The 18,386-nt window shown below is 50.8% G+C and overlaps 1 protein-coding gene and 1 long non-coding RNA gene across 6 annotated transcripts in view; one reads left to right on the top strand and one right to left on the bottom strand.

Annotated features, from left to right (window-relative positions):
- LOC112589988 (uncharacterized) overlaps nucleotides 1-17,456 on the bottom strand; it is a 56,033-nt gene extending 38,577 nt beyond the window's left edge. Inside the window, exons 1-3 of one of the 3 annotated variants that reach the window (XR_003113911.1) lie at nucleotides 17,338-17,456; nucleotides 8,829-8,973; nucleotides 2,125-3,176 (exon numbers count right to left, since the gene is read on the bottom strand). This is a non-coding gene — a long non-coding RNA (uncharacterized LOC112589988). Of the gene's footprint in view, nucleotides 1-2,124; nucleotides 3,177-7,191; nucleotides 7,212-8,828; nucleotides 8,974-17,337 lie in introns of those variants that run through there. The other 2 variants (XR_003113910.1, XR_003113909.1) reach the window with 2 other exon arrangements.
- nahoda (DOMON-like domain-containing protein nahoda) overlaps nucleotides 1-18,386 on the top strand; it is a 36,312-nt gene that overhangs the window by 15,454 nt on the left and 2,472 nt on the right. For 2 of the 3 annotated variants that reach the window (XM_019843782.2, XM_019843781.2), the window contains exons 4-16: nucleotides 6,887-6,984; nucleotides 7,052-7,175; nucleotides 7,861-8,092; nucleotides 8,888-9,355; nucleotides 10,488-10,532; nucleotides 10,857-11,471; nucleotides 13,141-13,584; nucleotides 14,228-14,370; nucleotides 14,468-14,545; nucleotides 14,964-15,306; nucleotides 15,946-16,150; nucleotides 16,227-16,417; nucleotides 17,302-17,474. In XM_019843782.2, the coding sequence (XP_019699341.2) occupies nucleotides 6,887-6,984; nucleotides 7,052-7,175; nucleotides 7,861-8,092; nucleotides 8,888-9,355; nucleotides 10,488-10,532; nucleotides 10,857-11,471; nucleotides 13,141-13,584; nucleotides 14,228-14,370; nucleotides 14,468-14,545; nucleotides 14,964-15,306; nucleotides 15,946-16,150; nucleotides 16,227-16,417; nucleotides 17,302-17,474 (3,159 nt within the window). The remainder of the gene's footprint in view (nucleotides 1-6,886; nucleotides 6,985-7,051; nucleotides 7,176-7,860; nucleotides 8,093-8,887; nucleotides 9,356-10,487; nucleotides 10,533-10,856; nucleotides 11,472-13,140; nucleotides 13,585-14,227; nucleotides 14,371-14,467; nucleotides 14,546-14,963; nucleotides 15,307-15,945; nucleotides 16,151-16,226; nucleotides 16,418-17,301; nucleotides 17,475-18,386) is intronic. The other variant, XM_025305254.1, reaches the window with a different exon arrangement.

Raw genomic sequence — 18,386 nt, forward strand, 5'->3', positions numbered from 1 at the left:
ATAACGCATAAGAGAATCAACAAGAGTCAGAGTTCTTCATTTCTGTCCTGAGGAGGGAAATGAAGGAAACTAATTGGTTTATTCTCTTATGCGTTGTGTATTATGTGTTATGCAAAAGCCTGTGCTTTTGCCCGTACAACAGAATACAGAAATGGGCATAAAGCCTGAGCAATGAGAACTGAGGGACAATAAGTATTATTCAAGGATAGACTTCTAACCTAAATATTAATGATATATGTCGAATTTGAAATTTGTGAGTAGCCAGGAGAAGTTGCCAAGAGATTTTGCTTAATATCGTCAATAATAATGGACATGGACGATTATATGTATTTTGCAGTAATATATCTGGCATTCGATTGGATGTGCGCAGACTCAATGCATCGAAATTTCGTTCTTACGGAATTTTTCGTTTGCCATGCACATGTTATGCTTATATTTATGCTATGTTATGTAAATCAATATGGCTACTCTATATTAAATGCTCATTTGTCAAGATGGCCTTATGCTACGTATACGCAGTTATATTATACATATGTATTTTGTGTGCGATGGCCATAAAGCGGGAAGCACACACTCTTGCATAAAGGCATAATACACAATGCGCAAAGGAATCAACCGATTAGAATCTTTGTTTCTATCGCCATGCTGAAAATCAAAGACTCCGATTGGTTCATTTTCTTATCTTATTCTGTTGTGTATTATGCCTTTATGCAAAAGTGTGTGCTTCTCGCTTAACTCGCGGCGGCGGAGCAACGCCAACGGGAAACAGAAGAAAACGCTCCCGGCATTATCCCGTAATATCCCGGCATTAAGGAACGAACAAATATTCGTCGGTTTTTCGGACACGACGAAATACCAGAGGCGCAAACGAGCGTGATACCGTAAAGAATCAATTTGGATGAAAAGTCGCCGGATGAATTGGCTCGGCGGTGAGATAAAAAGGCAAAGAAGGAAACGCAATCCGTAATAACCCGGCGTTGAGGAGCGAGCAAAGACGCGGTTGCGCGGTCTTGAATATTCGGCCGGCACGAAATATCAGACGTGCAAACAAGCGTAATACCGCGACGAGGAAATTTAGATAAAAAGCTCGCCGGAATTCAGTCGGCAGCGGAACGGAAGGAGAAGAGAAGAGGAAGACGCTTCGAGAAAATTCTCAGCGTTTGCGGAGTCAATGATCGCGACGGAGCTCTCCTCGAATATCGAAGACGCGCTTCTCTCGCCAGAATGATTTTTCCCCGACGCGCACGTCGAACGACAACTCGCTCGCTTCATTCGCTCCGCGACGCGGCGCGGAGTTTAAAGAACGACGTTTCTTTTTCTTCCGTAAATTACGTTACGTACAACTCGCGCGCTCACTTCTCGGTTCTCAGCTATCAGTTGATTCGTTACGTTCACCTAAACTTTATAAAACGATGCTTCCTCATGTCCAGCGTAGACTCGAGACACGTTGGAGCATATTTTATGCACTGCGTAATAAATAATCAATTTCTTGCATTTTAAATAATTTTTGAACAGCGGCCGCTTTGGATTCATTCACTTCGTCCACCCCGCAGCCCCGCAGTTCCTGTAATTCCAGTTACTGACATTTTTAGCGCGCGCGCGCGACTCGCCAGTCATTCCCGATAAGCCGCTGTCGCGTAGCAAGGAGAAGGAAGAAGGAGAAGCTGTACCTCAGTGAACAACGCGCAAATTATCACTCGCACAGCCGCGACGTGTCCGCGCGGAGAAAGGAAAACAAAACGCCGTTGCCGCCGACGCCGCGCCGTCGGCGTCGGCGTCGGCGTCAATTTCTCGCGCGCGCGCGCGCGCGTTACACATTTCAAATTCTCGGGCCGCCTAAAAAGTCGCTTTGGCGACCGACGCGTTACGCAGGGGAGGGAGCGGGGCAAACGATAAAATCGTGCCGTGCGTTTGATTATTTCGCGGCTCGAGGCTGCTTTCACCGGAGCTGTACTTCCCGGCCACGTCCTCGCCTCCTCGCCCCGCAAACGCTTCCGACGTAATGGGGCATTCTTCGCGCGGCTCTCCGCGCGGCGCCGGTGCATTCTGATTCAGCCTATCCTGCGGTAATTAACTCTTCCTGCGCGCCCGCGGCGAGTCGCGACGACGAGCGTCGGCGTGCGCGCGCGCGTTAAAATTAGACTCCACGTGATCGCCCCTCCGGATTGCGATGAAATTTAGATTCAAATCCGCGCGCCAGTTCTTATTGAACCGCCGCGAGAGACTCCTGCGAAGCCCGCGCGCGCGGCCGAAGGAGAAAGCTTTACGGGTCTATGGGAGAAAGCATTATCGGCGCGCGAAGCGTTGAAGATTAACGAGACAGTCGCACGCGCGTTATCGAAACCTCACAGGACCATGCGCTGAATGTTGGCCCGGCGCAACGTAACTCTGTCGAGAGCGATTTTTACAGTTTCTCCGATCGACCGAGGACGAGCAAGAGAGGCAAAGAGGGCTTTACGAGCGCTCTCGCGGAAGGCGTTATCGGCGCGAGCGCGCGGCGTCGAGGATCGCCGGGAAATGACGTGCCATGGAAAAATTACAGGATCGTAAACGACGCACGGCGATTCTTTATTAAAATCCGAGGAAGGGGAGAAAGGGACAAGGAGAGAGAGAGAGAGAGAGAGAGAGAGAGAGAGAGAGAGAGAGAGAAATGAGAGGCGTTTACGGGCCTTCGCGGAAGGCATTAGCACGCCGCTCGGATCACGCGTCATCAATCGGCCGCTATCAAGAGCTTAGAAGATCGTAAACCTCCGATGATGTTTTCTCATCATAATTCTCGATAATTGGCCATATTTGTTGCTCCTTTCATTGCCCTCGTGATTTCGCTCCTCATTATTCCTCTCGTCATCCGCGTCATCAGTTTCGATAGCGCGCGGCGAGCGAAAATCGGACCATGATAACAATAATCAATTCCCCATTGTTCACGCACACGAGAGAGAAACGAGACGGGACGGGAAAAGAGACGGAGAGGAGACGGACGGGAAAACGCGGCTCGTTCTCGTCGCGACGAGCGCAGGCGTCCTCGACGGTAATCGCCGCCGGTCGTTCGTATTCAACGAGTACGCGGGGCACTCCACGCCGTCCGCAAGACATTACGAATTTGTCCGCACGTGGTGGCTGCGAAAGGAAAAGAGCACAGCCCAGGAGGCTCTCTCTCTCTCTCTCTCTCTCTCTCTCTGTCCCCCTGCCTACGCGCGCGCTAGTCGCTCAAGGTGACGCGCGCTGAATTATTCACGAGAGCGTGGTCTCTCGTAGGTATGCGGCCTACGAGTAGGCCGAATAGAGGCGGTGTAGAAGACAGCAGGCAGGCAGGCAGGCAGGCAGAGCTGGGCAGGCTCGCGTACGTCGACGTGACGCTTGAGCCGCGGCGGAACAGATCGGTATGCCGGGTACCGTAACTCGAACGTCGCCGATGACGATCGCTCGCGAGCACGAAGGCGTCGTCGTCTCGCCTTCGGCTAACGTGCAAAAGCCGCGGCTCTTACCTGGCTTACGCTCGCGAGGCCAGGCTAGAGCGGTGCTCTCTCGGTCGTCTTCTCATGCGCAACGCGCCGCGATCCTGAAGCGCTGCCGTGGCGAGCGAGCTCGGATTCCGGGATCTGTCGGATCGACGCGGGATTATCCCGCGTTCTTGAGAGCGCGTTAAAGCGTGCGATGTCTGGACAAGTGGACAATGCATCGGTTAATTTGAGATTGACCTCGGGCCTTGGCGAGCCTCTCATTGCGACTTCATCGGGATTAACGTAAGCGCCTGGGCTTCGGATAGCTCCGGCTGCGACTCGGCGCAGGGCTTTGCTATGTTTCGAAGCCAGTCACAATGCGGGACCAAGCCGCAAACGTCGTTAATTGCTCTCTCGGAGCGACGCAAGTCAGCTTCTGCTGGAGAGTGACTCGGAAAGTTCCACGTTGATGCCGGTATGAACGATTTATGGCCGCAGTGGTCTCTGATGGAAGGTCGATGAGAAACAGAGGGATTACAGAGAGGTGTATGAGGGAACCACTTGGCAATTAAAAAGTGAAGAAGGAGGGAGATCGACTGCGCGAAGCAAAGCGTGATCGCACTGCGTGCGTGACTAACGACGTCAATGTACCATCGCAGATTGTCAATGTTGCAATGTCACTGGAAGATCTGGATAGATCCCTCCGGAAAGAACTGAAAGTGTAGCCCGTAAAAATGTATGTTTTGACAAATATATATATCAATGGATGATGAGGAATATTGCATGAGTAATCTGAATATTCCGAACATCAGACGTGGCCAGCTGGACATTGATGGTAAAATCTCCACCGCCCAGCTCAAGTTACGATTATTGTCCATTCACGAGATCAGAAACTCTTTGATCCACATGCTAAGGGAAGAAATATAATCCCGGCGATATTCACTAATTAAATATAACACGACACATGCACTAATCTCGCACTGAAATTCCTTAAGAAGAGAAGACGCGTCTCACAGGAGACCTGGATGTTCACCAATCTGCTCACCCGGACGATACCGTTGGGCGACCGTAAAAATTGCATAAAAGCGCCGGTCGGTCTTTCCTCAACGTCAACGCACACCCGGATTTCGTATAAGAGAGAGAAAAAGAAAGCGAATCACCGTTGCCGTTAATACGTCGCGAGTGGAAATTCCTCTTAGACACGCGTGATCCTCTTTAGGAGGCAGGCAGATCTCAGCGGTCGAGTCCAACTCGCTCGCTCGCAGTTAATGTTCCGCGCGATGAAAGAAACGGCGCAATAAACATTCGCGCGAGTCACGTTACGACGGCGTCGTTAAAATCCTGCGCACGGCGCGGCGCGGCGCGGCGCGGCGGCGCGCGAACCCGAGCTCGGCTCGAAAATGTCCGCGGCTCGGCGCGAGAAAAATTCGACAATAACATTGCGTTGCAGGTGTGTACCAAGTCGTGCGAAGCGGTACCAAGTCGTTGCGGCCGTCCGCTCTTCCCTTTCTCCGTCGCGGCCCTCTCGAGAGGAGCGCGCCGCGCCGTTCCGCTCCGTCCGGCGTCTTTCTCGGCGGCCATCGAACGCTGCAGCGAAGGACGCGACGAAAATCGTCTGATTTTTCCACCTGACCCTGATGGTGATAAATGCGCGAGCAGATGAGACGGGTGAATGAATTGAGAGACAGGCTCTCCAGGATGTGTCAGCGGAAAAGCGAGGCTCCTCGCTCGCAACGATTCTCCGTTCGCGGCGCGAGCGTGTCGAGGCTGAGGAGGGTGGGCGTCCTCCGTAAAAATCGCTAATGAACGGAATCGGGATCGCCGGTGTTGCGTGAGCGCGATGAAGTTACAATAGCTCACGGCGGCGGTTAATCGCAGATATCGCCTCGCGATAATCCGCGCGCTACTCCCGCCTACGGACGAACAGCAGGACGAACAAGCGGACGGACGGACGGACGGACGGACGGACGCGGATGTTACTCAATTCAAGCGTTTATGAACTTGCATCGGCATCGCATGAGCTCACCGCGCGCTTTCCTAACGGTGCGTCCTCCCCCCTCCGTCTTCCTCTCGAGGGGGCTGACGCGGCCGCCGTGATCGCGATGAGGAGTCCCACGGCAGTGTCGCAAAGCCGCGGCTGGCGCATATCAATCGGCCGAACGAGCGGTCATTAGCCCGGCGGCCGTCATTATCCCGTCATTTACTCCCGCGACTCGTCGCCGGCGCCGTTTTCTTCATTTCGCGCGCGCGCGCGGCCGCCGCCGCCGGCAATTTCGCAAGCGCGGGGAATCGCCGAACGGCGCGAAGCGCGCGCGAGCACTCGCGCGAAAAATATGCGTATGACACGCTCGTATGACGCGCGTACGAGCGTGTCCGCGATGTGTACCGCTATTCGCTGCACGATCACGCGACGTGTGGACGACGGACACATTCGTGCCAGAATCCGGTTGGTATCCGCATCTTTGAATTATTATTCACGCTCGTGAGGAGAGATAAATACCTGTCCGAGTGTCTTGGCGCTCGAGAGAGCGGGAGGGGGAGGGGAGAGAGAGAGAGAGAGAGAGGGAGAGATTTAATGTTATCCTTGAATCGTATGAAATTGACGCGACTATATATCGACGGGACTGTTAATTGGTACGCAATTAATAAAATGATTCCTCCTTTTGGGTGAGACGGTGTGTGCGTGCGTGTGTGTTTTGATGAGTAACTGTACGGCAATTATTCGTGCCGGTGAATTCAGAACGGGGAAATTTTTAATCTCTCGCCGTTGATTTATTGCGGATGGCGCGGTCGATCACGACGGCGACGGAACGAATCGCCTCGACGATTTCTTGCAGCTCGTCGGGTTACCGGGGGAAAAAATCGTGAAATCGAACGGCCGGGACCCACTTGCACCGATCCAGCTCGAGACCGGAATCGAAATCGCTCGGCCGCGCGATGACGCCTCGTTCCGACGACGATGCCGTTGTTCATCGCGAAACTCTCGCGCTGCGGAGCTATAAATTTCGCGTTTACGCGGAAACTCGTTTGTAACGCGTGAGAGCGAAAGTGATTTCTCGACGCGAAGTGATAAAATGGTAAATCATTCGCAAAATTTTCACTTTAATTCTCCATTGATTTCACGGGGAAATATTATCTCTTTAAAAGATGCATGTTGTTAAATACCAATTATATATATATATATATATACACACATATATATATATATATTATTGAACATTAATTATTAAATTTAATTAATTCAATCATTCAATGTTTAATTATCGCTTTGCAAACTACAATTTCTACACCGGCGACACGCGCGAAAAGAGACAAATCGACAAAAACAACGGCTAAAAATTAGGAAAATACGGAAAATAAGCGAGGCTTGTCCTTTTGCCGCGTTACGAATAGATCGATGCCTTTTACCACGCGCTTACATAAGCTTATCGTCCGTTATCTTTCAGGGGGGCTTTCGGCTTCAAATCTTGGACGCGCTCGACAGGCCTCTGATCGATCTGACACCCGTCACGCGGAACAGCGAATTTGTCGAAGATGACGCTACGTAAGTGCGCGGTCTCTCTCCGTGGGACCCCTCATTATCATAAGCCTGACATATTCGATTTTCGCAGCGCGCAGAGGTACGCCGTGCAGCTGCCGCAGGATTTCACCTGCACCGACTGCACCATTAGACTGCTGCGCGAGGCCGAGGAATGGGGCTCCAGCTACAGATTTTGGTCCTGCGCGGACATCGACGTGAGTTTCCCGCGATCTCTCTCTCTCTCTCTCTCTCTCGGAAAAAACTGGCCGATGTGGTCGGAGAAAGAGAGAGAGAGAGAGAGAGAGAGAGAGAGAGAGAGAGAGAGAGAGAGAGAGAGAGAGAGAGAGAGAGAGAGAGAGAGAGAGAGAGAGAGAGAGAGAGAGGGAGAGAAAGAGAGCGTTATTTTCACGACAATCGGGAATAAACAAGTAAACAAACAAGTGAATTTTTGCCGATCGAAAATACAAAACCGAGTCGATGTCAACGAGGATAGAAGAGACCACCACGTCGCGAGAACGTTGCGATCAAAGCGAAATTACGCGAAGAAAATAAAGTTCTCGCGAAGATCGCATTCGAATATGAATATCGGGGAGGATCGTCGCGTCTCTCTCCCTCTCTTCGCACGCGTGGATGACGCGTGAAAAGGACAGAGAAGTGGAGCTTGGAATTTTCTACACTCATCGCTGCGCTGAATCTTCCAAGCTCTCTTATTCACTTCCGCTCACTTCCCGCCGATCAGTCCGCCAGACCACCAATCTGTCGGCGGTTACGCGCGAATTACGGCCAACGACAGCTGTATTTCTATCGCAAAACCTCCAAATCGCGTCCTCCTTCCCCCTCCCCCCTCCCCGCGCCCACGCGCGAGAGTGACTGTTGAGACATTTGTCTACGGTCCGGCAGATCGTCGACAGGAAGGCCTACCACGAGGACTGCAGCGGTCACGGGCGTTACCTGCTGAGCAGGTGCCGATGCGACCGCCTCTATCACGGCACGAGGTGCGAATTTAAGGAGGAGTGCCTGGACGACTCGGACTGTGGTATTCAGGGCACGTGCGTCGACAACGGCGGCACGACCGCGCCTACCAAGCAGTGCTACTGCAACACCGGTTGGTTCGGCCCGGGTTGCGCGAAGAGTGAGTTTCACCGCGGCGAGCGCGAATTTCTCGCGCGCCGGCGACACTTGCCGCGCTTCTGGGACACACGCCGTTCTCGTCCGTTCAGCGGGGCGGAAGGAGAAAGAGGGAAGGAGCAAACGCGCCGCGCGGCCGCTTTATGCTCCTCCGCGCGCGCTCTCCTTGCCCGCGCCCGCGAGGAAATTCGAGACACCTCAACGACATGTTTCCTCGGGTGCACTCTGGCAGGCAACTCGATACGCTTCCCTCTTGCTCCTTTTGCTCGCGCTTATTCCGCGTCGCGGCTTCTGCATCGCTTCGCTTTAGGCTGAAGAGTCCCCCTCATTGAGTCTCACGTCCGGGAGATATAATTCAGCTTAGCAACCGAAGAGTTCCTCGGCTAATTCTCACGCTTGAGATGTGAGAATGATGCCGCTTGACGTGGAGACCAATGAGTCGGTGCGGCTTAGCCTGAAGACACCGGCACACCCGACTCGACCGGTTCGGGATCATTCGATGCGCCGAATTCGCGATACGTTGAAAGTCGACGCGATTCATGGCTCGATTCGGTCGATGCCTGCTGCAAACCGACTCTCGTTACATAACGACCGGCATTCGTCGCATTAACGAGCCGTCAATCTCGAGCACCTTCTTCTCTTCTCGACGAGCAGGCGCAATTAATAAGCAGCGTCAGAGGGACGCTAACAGATACAAATCGAGCGAATGAGCACGAGCGGGGAGGTGTCAATAGGCTTACCTTAGGCGACGTTGCGAGTTCACGGTGAAACCGTAGCTGCGACTACCGCCCGCTTGCAGGATCACCGGTGAAGAGCATCGACGTCGACCTGGACGCGTACACGATGAAACGCTTCTCCGACGACGTCATATTCTACTGGAGGATCCTGAAAGAAAGCAAGGAGTTAGAGGGTATCCTCGTGGCTAACTCGACTACGTGGGTCGCGATCGGATGGAGGCCCAGTGACCTGGGCCCAACCTGCCGATCTTTCCCGAAGATCGAGGACCGGCCGAAGGACGAGCCGCTGCCACAACCGGAACCGAAACTCGAGCCAGTGGCTGAGCCGAGGTCGACGTCCAGTCCGGAAGCGGAGCCCCACGCGGAACCGAAACCGGAACCAGGAGCTGAGCCTGGCTTGGAAGCCGAGAAATCGGGAGCGAAGAGGAGATCGGCCAAAGCGGACACCGCGGCGTTCGGTTTAACGTCGCGGCCGGACGTCGACGTCACCGTGCAGACTAGCGTAACTTATCAAGTCAGCACGAAGCAAGGTGAGACTTGTTAATTTCTAAATAAATTGCCGAGGCTCTCTCTCTCTCTCCTCTTTCTCGGATGTGGATCAGCTGCGGATGAGACAGCCAATAAAAACCGGCGGAAGATAAATGAATTCAGTAGGATCACACCTTGAGCTGATACGGATGATTAAGAATAAATGAGATGAGTCGAGTGAATTTAACAAGATGAGGGAATGAATAAAACAATTGAGTTGATGAGATAAAAAGTCGAGAATCAATTCGATGAGATAAGTAGATCGCACGAGAGAGAGAGAACCACTTAATCTATAAACGAGATAAGGAATCAAATGCGAAAAAAATTCCTCTTCTTTCGGTCGCCATTCCGAGCTTCCTCGGTGGAAAAATACGAAAAGTCACGCACGAGCAAGGCAGAATTGCCTCGTTTACAGATCAAGCGCTCGCGTCTCGCGAATTTACATCTCGCACGTCGACTCTTATCGGCTCTCCCGGCTTCACACTTGTTTATCTTTGCCGCGTTTTATCCCGCGCGATCGTTAAATATTTGTCACCGCGATGCATCGCGGTCGGGTTGCTCTCTCTAAGCAAGTTTAAGACACTGATTGTGTCTAAACGCAGCTCCCTCCGAGTTGTCGGTGAAAAATGTTGCCGCGGCGCGGCGTGATATTTCCGCGCGAGAATGTTTGCGAAGAGTCCTTGTTATTCTTATAAAAAAAGAAAAGGAAAAATACGTGTCCTCTGCGACGCAACGCATCCTCTGCGACGCGACGCATCCTCGCGTGTTTTCCTCGTCAACTGCGACGCGCACGGTAAATAGCCGCCTGCACGCCATTGTTGGCACATTAATGCATATGCCGACGCGTTATGTTTGCGATCGAGATCGCGCAAGGTTCAAGGAGCTCGCAATTACGGTCGCAGGAGAATGATAATGCACAAACAATGACGCGCTTATCATAAACATTACTTTTTTCGGATGCTTAAGAACTTCGAGTCGGAATCTTTTATCTTCTCTCTTTTTCACATTATATTGAAAAAAATTCTGAACTCCTCTGTTTAGAAGAGTAAAAAAGCCGTTTATGAAACGCGTCTCGTCGCATTTTCTTTCCGATCTCTCCAGCGAGACGCTCTTATAATTATTTTGCTCATGCAGGTCGCCGACGAAGATCTCCGGAACCGACCCCGATCTCCGCGAACGGTATGTATGATGTTAATGTATGGAACAGCTCTCTCTCTCTCTCTCTCTCTCTCTCTCTCTCTCTCTCTCTCTCTCTCTCTCTCTCTCTCTCTCTCTCTCTCTCTCTCTCTCTCTCTCTCTCTCTCTCTCTCTCTCTCTCTCCGATAAGTCGCTCGCTTGCTGAAGAACTTAGTATCGATATGTAGTTCGCTCCCCTCCTCCTCCGCCCTGCTCCGAAATTCCAGTAGTGTAACGTAGCGAAGTCCACTCTTCGAGACACGACGCACGAGGTGATGGCCCTTGTAAGTAGGTAGCTGGCACGACGTACGATGCTTTGTTGCACAGGGAAACCGGTCGTCGAGTCCAGCATTCTCGTCGAGCAAGAACCGAAATCCGAGCCAGAGCCGACTTCTGAGCCAGAACCGAGCTCCGAGCCAGAGCCGAGCTCGGAGCCAGAACCGAGCTCTGAGCCGGAGCCAATATCTGAGCCAGAACCAAGCTCGGAACCGGAACCGAGCTCTGAGCCGGAGCCAATATCTAAGCCAGAACCAAAGTCCGAGCCAGAACCGAGCTCCGAGCCAGAGCCAAGCTCCGAGCCAGAGCCAAGCTCCGAGCCAGAGCCAAGCTCCGAGCCAGAGCCAAGCTCCGAGCCAGAGCCAAGCTCCGAGCCAGAGCCAAGCTCCGAGCCAGAGCCAAGCTCCGAGCCAGAGCCGAGCTCGAGACCGGAACCGAGCTCTGAGCCGGAGCCAAAATCCGAGCCGGAACCTACCTCCGAACCAGAACCGAAATCCGAGCCCGAACCCAGCTCTGAACCGGAGCCAAAATCCGAGCCAGAGCCCAGCTCTGAACCAGAACCAAAGTCCGAGCCAGAACCTAGTTCTAAGCCGGAGCCGAAATCCGAACCGGAAGCCAGCTCGGAGCCGGAGCCAAGCGTAGGTCCGAAGTCGGGAGCGACGAAAGGTAACGAGGACTGATTTAACGCTTGTTTCCGCATACATCGCCATGCACTTATGTCATTAACTCTCGAGAGCTACCAGAGATTTTCCTCAGCTTTCCTCTCTTGGTTGTTATCGGCGACGACAACGAGAAGGCCGTATCCAAGCGGCGCAAGAGATTTTGCAAGTTCGCGTTAACTTTCATACGCATTCGCCATGTGACCGAGGCGCGTCTTTCTCAGATATCCTTCTCGCGCGTGCTTCCGCGCGTACGTACATGGTCCTAACGAAGAGAAATTGAGACGAGAAGTATGACAGAAATCTCTCGTAGTTGCGTAGCCATCTGGACACCTCGACAATGCGCGATCAGCAGTGTATACTTCGCACCCATTACTTTCGGCATTCACGACTTTCACGATAACCGTAAGGCCGCCGCGCCGCCAGGAAAAGTCCGCGCGCAACTGGAACGCGAGGATAGCAACGGCAAATGTTTGCCGAGAAAGCGTAATTAGCGTGTCGATAAGAAGCGGGAATAATGCGCGCGACATCTGCCTCTTCCGCCGGTGTCGATTGCGAAATCGCGAACGTTGACTTTCGCGTTCGTTAATCGCGGCACCGGAACGCAACCCCCCGCGAGCATCTTCACCCCCGCGCCGCGAAGCACGAAAAGAAATACCTGTGTAGATATTATGTCGATAACGCTTCAACGCTTCATACACTCGCCCCCCCGCCCCCGCCCCCGCCCCCGACCCCGTCGTTCTCCTGTAAATATACCGACGCAAGTGTCGGGTTCAGCATGCTGTGACTTCGACACGAAATACGCACGTGTCTCGAGCTCTCTCTCCACCCGTCACAACTACCCCGACACCGTAGGACACCATTTAACACCGCATTTTTAACACACCGTAACATCGACAATTGATCCGCATCGAGTGACTGAGATGTGCGTCTCGCGGCAAATCTCGTGATGTGTCTCGGCCGATGAAAGAGGAGCGCAGGAGAGGCTCCTTTTCAGTCGACTCTGACAACCTTTCTGCTTTGGCCACGCTGTGGCGAGGCCAAAGGTCGCGTGTAGCTCTCTTCTGCAAGACACAAATACGAGAGACTCGAGTTTGCCGGACTCGCATCGGACGCACTTCAGCGCGTCATTGTTCAGTTTCATCATTGTCGTTCCGCACGATTACGGCCGATTACTGCCGCGATTACGAGGCTCCTGTCTCCTCGTCGTGGGCTCTTGCTCGGGATGACGTCGGGAGCAGAGAGGAGTCCATAATCCGGAAATTCTTACGGCTCACGTCCAAGTAAAAAGGTCTGTATCCGTAAAGCGTGACACTCGCGATCGATACTCGAGTACGTTTCTGAAACGCCGCGGAAACTTCCAGCCTGCTCCAACGATCGGGAAATAACCGTAGGAATTAACGTGTGACATACGACCTTCTCTTTTCTTTAATTAATCTTTTCTGTCGTCACGTTGATTTTTCGCCTGTCAGTCGATTGTCGCTTCGACGAAAGACAAGCTCGTTAACGTAGCGTTCGGTCGATGCGAGTGTCGGATTTCACGGATCCCGACAACGAGCCGTAGGGAGCGTTTAAAGCGTGGCTCTCCTCCTCGCTCCTCACGGCATCATCCAAGACACGGCAGGAGTCTCTTAACTGAGCGAACTAATGAGACTTATACCGTCGCACCCGCGAAGCATCGCTACCAGCGCCGGGGCACCGCTACACGCCGAAGCACGACTTCAACCCCATGGACTGCACGGACATCATCATCGGGATGGCGCGGGGGACGAATTACAGGATCGGCGATTACTACACGAGGGACAGGTCGACGCCTCGTAAGGACGAGTACTGGGGCGGCAGGGACAGCCTGACGGCCGCGCTCGGCTACGAGCGCGACGGCGTGACGACGGTGGTCTTCCGCAGGAAATTGGCCGCGAGCGAGCCGACCGATCACGAGATCCGCGACGGCAACATGCAGGTGATTTGGGCGAAAGGTCAAGAGCCCGGCAAGTACGTGCACCAGCCAGCCAGCGGGCTCGAAAAGGCCAAGGTCGGCGTCAAAGACTTCTACAAGGTCGACGAGCTTAAATACCACGGGCATGGAATGCAGCGAGGCGCAGCGACGATGAATTTCTTCGGTGAGAGAGTGAAGCCTTTGTATTCTCGCCTTCACACGCGTATCGCGAAATCATTACGGAGGCCGTCTCGCCGGGCTATAACGAGGCGTTTAGCGATGTGTCGCGAGATGTGTGGGCAGCACATTAGCGGCGACGGCCCGGAGATGGGAGGCGCCTCATCATCGCGAAAGAATTCATTTGTGAGCCGCGAGCCGCGCGCGAGGATGTTGACGGCGAATCCGTTCTTCTGTTAGCGGGAGGCTAATAAATTATCGCTAATTTCTAAGATATGAATATATACAGGACAATCAAGGTAGGATAATGAGCTAGAGGAATCGGTACGGTAAAGAAGTTTGCCCCTATGGGAGGGGAATTTGTTACGCTAAAAGTTAACGACGATTCATTGTTCTCTCGTAAAGAGATTACTCCTTGCCGACATCCTCGCTCGCGGCTCGCGGCTCGCGGGTGGCCTCGATTAATTCTTAGCGATTAAATGTATCCGAGAGCCTCCCCGAGGATCTCGAAGATGTGTCTATTTTATCACGTCTCTACTTGGTTTCTTTTTCTCGCCGTTGAAGCTTCTATCGTTGAAGCTCTTTCCTTCTTTCTTCCCTCCTTCTCGCATTGTTCTCGCGTGTTCTGCAGGATATCGATATCGTTTCAGACGAAGCCAAAAAGCCAGAATTCGCCGGAGGTGTAACGCTGGAAGACGGCAGCTGCGGCGGCCAATGGCGTTATCCAAGAAATTGCTCGCCGGAGAATGGCACTTGCGAATATGCCATACAATGGACGTACAAGGGTAGAAAGGTAATTTGTCTCGTGTTTCCTCGGCGTTCCCCCGTAAAGGCGGACAATGCCGTCCCGTCATGCGCGGAATCAATATCATGGAAATTTTTCCCCGCAGGATCTCATAACGTTCGTTATTTCCACGACGAATACCAACGCATGGACCGGAGTTGGATTTGCCAACGACGGCAGCATGGTAAGCGCCGCCTCGCCTCGTCTCCTTCGAATGCACCTGCGTGCGTCCTCTTTCTTTAAGATCCTTTAAACATTAAAAAATTCTCAACTGAGAGTGGGCGTCCAAATATATAATATATATAAGTATAAATATATATAAGTTATCGTTCAAGCTGGACAGTCTTGGAACTTTTCTCTCATAAATAATTGATAAAAATATGGACAAAATGTGCTCTCTCTCTCTCTCTCTCTCTCTTTCTCTCTCTCTGAAATGTATATGGAGATTTATTTTCTTATTTTACTATCATTATTATGGATTTTCTCCAATTATCGTTACTCCTCCATTACTGCGCTTATTATATATTAATGTTTTTACCCCTTTAATCGAGTGTGTGTATACTTGATGTGTTGTAGAGAGTTCTCTGTTGTTTAATTTCTAGTCGCAAACCGATGCGGTGCTCGGCTGGGTCGACAAGAGCAACGGCCGAGCCTTTGTGATGGACACTTGGATCAGCGGCTACAATGCGCCATTGTTGGATCCTTCGCAGGACGTCTACAACATCAGCGGCCGTATCGAGAACGGCGTGACCACTCTCAGGTTCTCGAGGAAGCGCGTGACGAAGGACAGCAGGGACCTCTCGTTCACGGACGATCACTGCTTGTACATGATGTTCCCGGTTAAAGGCGGCATATTCAATCCGATCAATAAGAAGATCCGAAAGCACGACGCGAAACCGGTTGTCTCGTCGGATAGGATATGTATCAAGTCCTGCGGCTTGGAAGGTAACCTTTGAAGTTTCTCGCATTTTTGTCGCTCGCGCGAGCGCGCCCGCTGATACGCGACATGATTTCTAACGCGCGCAATTAACGGCGTATCGATCGATTATTTTTAATCGATCGACTATTATTGTTTTATATAACGGTTTCTTGGGAAAAAATCTTGCGGACTGTGCGGACATGTTGTTTAATCGCGCGATCTTTCCCGGCTCGATTTTTCCACGCTTGTTAATACATGCGGCCTCACTTTTAGCTCTTACAGACCTCCGATGACTCAAGCTGCTAATTGGAATCTCGATGTGATTAACTTTTTGCAGACGCAGTGTCCCATGTGCAATTATACCGCGTGTAACGTGAAGGATAAAAATTTCAAATATATAGTTTCAGCATTTTTTCGTAGAAAAAGAAAAACGGTCACGCTTCGACGCGTGCTGCGAACGGACGGTTGGTAACGAGGGCGCCGGGCGATATTACAAATATCGGAACAATGTGCGAAATCAGAATATTAGGAGTAGTAAATAAGTAGATGAACATTGTCGCGGCACGCGTCCGCGAAAGGTTCGCTGAAATATGCCTCAGACTCTGTTCGGAAAGAAAAAAAAAAAAAGCAGAAAAACGAATATCGCTCCTTTCTTGCTGATCCAGAGATCGAAGAGCAGACTACGCCCGCGCCTCCGAGATTGCATTACGATATCGAAGTCAAGCTCGTCAATCTGGGCGACGGATTTACGGCACCCACGTCGGGCAGTCCGGACTTCGAGGTGATCTCGAACACGATATCGGAGAGCTTCGGACCGGTCTTCGAGAAGCTCCCGGGCTACTATCAAGTCCGACTCAACGAGCTACGAAGGTAACGAGATAAGACGCGCGCGCGACGGCGACGCGAGCGAGAAGTTCTTCCCGCTACTTGTTCCTTCCTCTCGCAGGGACAACGAGCAAGGAGTGATAGCGCGCATGAATCTGATCCTCGACAAGAACGAGGCCAAGGGGAGGTCCTTGAAATCGCCGGCGGACTCCGGCGTGGAAGCGGAGAAGGCGCTACGCGAGGCGATCGTGACCGGCAAGGTCGGAGCACTCAGCGTTGACCCGCAGTACTTGCTCGTCAGGGCACCCCGAGGTCAGTCAAACATGGCCAAACGTTCACACTAATATGTTCAATATGCTCGTCACCTCAGGACGTTGTGAATGCCTCTATGCTGACCAGGAAAGATAGAGAACCCGGAAGTTCAAAAATTCGGAAACTTTGTGTGGAAGTAAAGTAGTTCATCCGTAATACAAAAGTAACTTTTGTTTCTGCGGAATTCCAGTCTGAGGGGGTGAAACCACCCATCACACAAAGTTTTATGATTTTTTGAATTTCCGAGTTTCCTATGTTTCCTTGTGAATTGAAATCGGATTTTAATACGGATCTTTACGTGACAGACTTTTTCACAATCTATATATATATATATATATTTAAACAAATAAATAATAAATATATATATAAATTGTATTTAATCCAGATGTCCTAATTTAAATATTTATTTAATAACATAATTATTCTTCTTATTTAAATACACGCAGGGCTCAATTTATATCTATGTTTGACACGTTTGCTGCCCGCGTCACACGAGTGTGTGACATGAAAAGTGTCATCTCTCTGTGTGTCCTTATGCGTTAGCATAAGATATCGAAAGGACCAGAGCACAGACTTCCGCATAACGCATAATACACAACGCATAAGAGAATTAACCAATCAGAGTTCTTCATTTCTATCCTGAAGAGGGAAATGAAGAAAACTAATTGGTTTATTCTCTTATGCGTTATGTATTATGCGTTATGCAAAAGCCTGTGCTCTTGCCGATAATTTCAGGAATGGTGATACATATGAAATGCTAGGCGCCGCGCTCAAGTCATTCGAGTCATTCAAACGCTCGCCATCTTGATCGACGTAACCTTAAGGATTCAACCGAGTGACGCGCGTGTAATCTCGCTCCTAATGAAATTGCGTGTCACTTTCAGTGAACGAGATCGATATGGACGACGAGTACGACTTACCGTCTTCCTCGTCGGACCTGTTCCTGGGCGCAACGAAGCTCTACATCGTGGTCGGTTGCGTGGCAGCGTTGCTGGCTCTCGCACTGCTTCAGGCTAGCTGCACCCTCTATCGCAGCTCCAAGAGACGAGCGACCAAGGTACGTTCCCCTTGTAGTGTCAGAAACTCTCTTGACTTCCTCCTCGCGTACTTTCTCACCACTTTTTCTCGCATCCCAAGTTTTCTCAGTGTTATGTTCCGCTCTTCTCTCTCTCTTTCTCTCTCTCTCTCTCTCCTAACGACTTTATCGTTGTAACTGCGCGCTGCCGAATACGACCGCGCCTGTATCGATAACCTCACTTGTCGATGGTCGCGTCTCAATCTCTCGATATATATCGATAGCCATATCGATGTGATTCTCTTCGATGGCGCGCGCGGTCGCAACAATATATAGCGATATCTAAGGGGTCTTCCAAGAAAAACGCGTGTAAAATTATTATCGTTGGAGAGCGTATTGTGCTTCACGGCGGAAAATGTTGTGCATCTTCCATATATCGGTATTGTAACCTCAATCAAACATATCAATCACAATTTCTAATAATTGAACGGATAAATGAAAACCCAATCGGAAAAAGATATTTAAAAAATGTTTTCAAAAGTATTTAAAGAAACATTTAGATATTTTCAAAACGTTGAAAATGATTTTAAACGAATTTTATCGACGTAAAATAAATATTAAATAAACATTGAGTAAATCTTTTTTTTTATCATTATTTTAAATGAAGAATTAATGTGAAATATACATTAAATAAACGGGTTAAATAAGTATTTTTTGTACAATGAATGGAAGAAATGTAAAAAAAAAAATGTAAAATGAACATTTGCAAAACGTTAAAGAAGTATTGTCTGCTGATTGGGGAAGTTAAATAAGCAAGAGATGCGAAGGTCGCGGTTATACTTGTAAGTAGACTCGTGAAATTGCGAGATGATATTGCAGATATTGAATAAAACGAGCCCAGTAGACGCCAACTAACAATATAACATCGATATCATAATCTCACCCACTTAGAGC

Source organism: Harpegnathos saltator, unplaced genomic scaffold (genome assembly GCF_003227715.2).
Source record: "Harpegnathos saltator strain DR-91 unplaced genomic scaffold, Hsal_v8.6 scaffold684, whole genome shotgun sequence".
NCBI classification, from domain to species: Eukaryota; Metazoa; Arthropoda; class Insecta; order Hymenoptera; family Formicidae; genus Harpegnathos; species Harpegnathos saltator.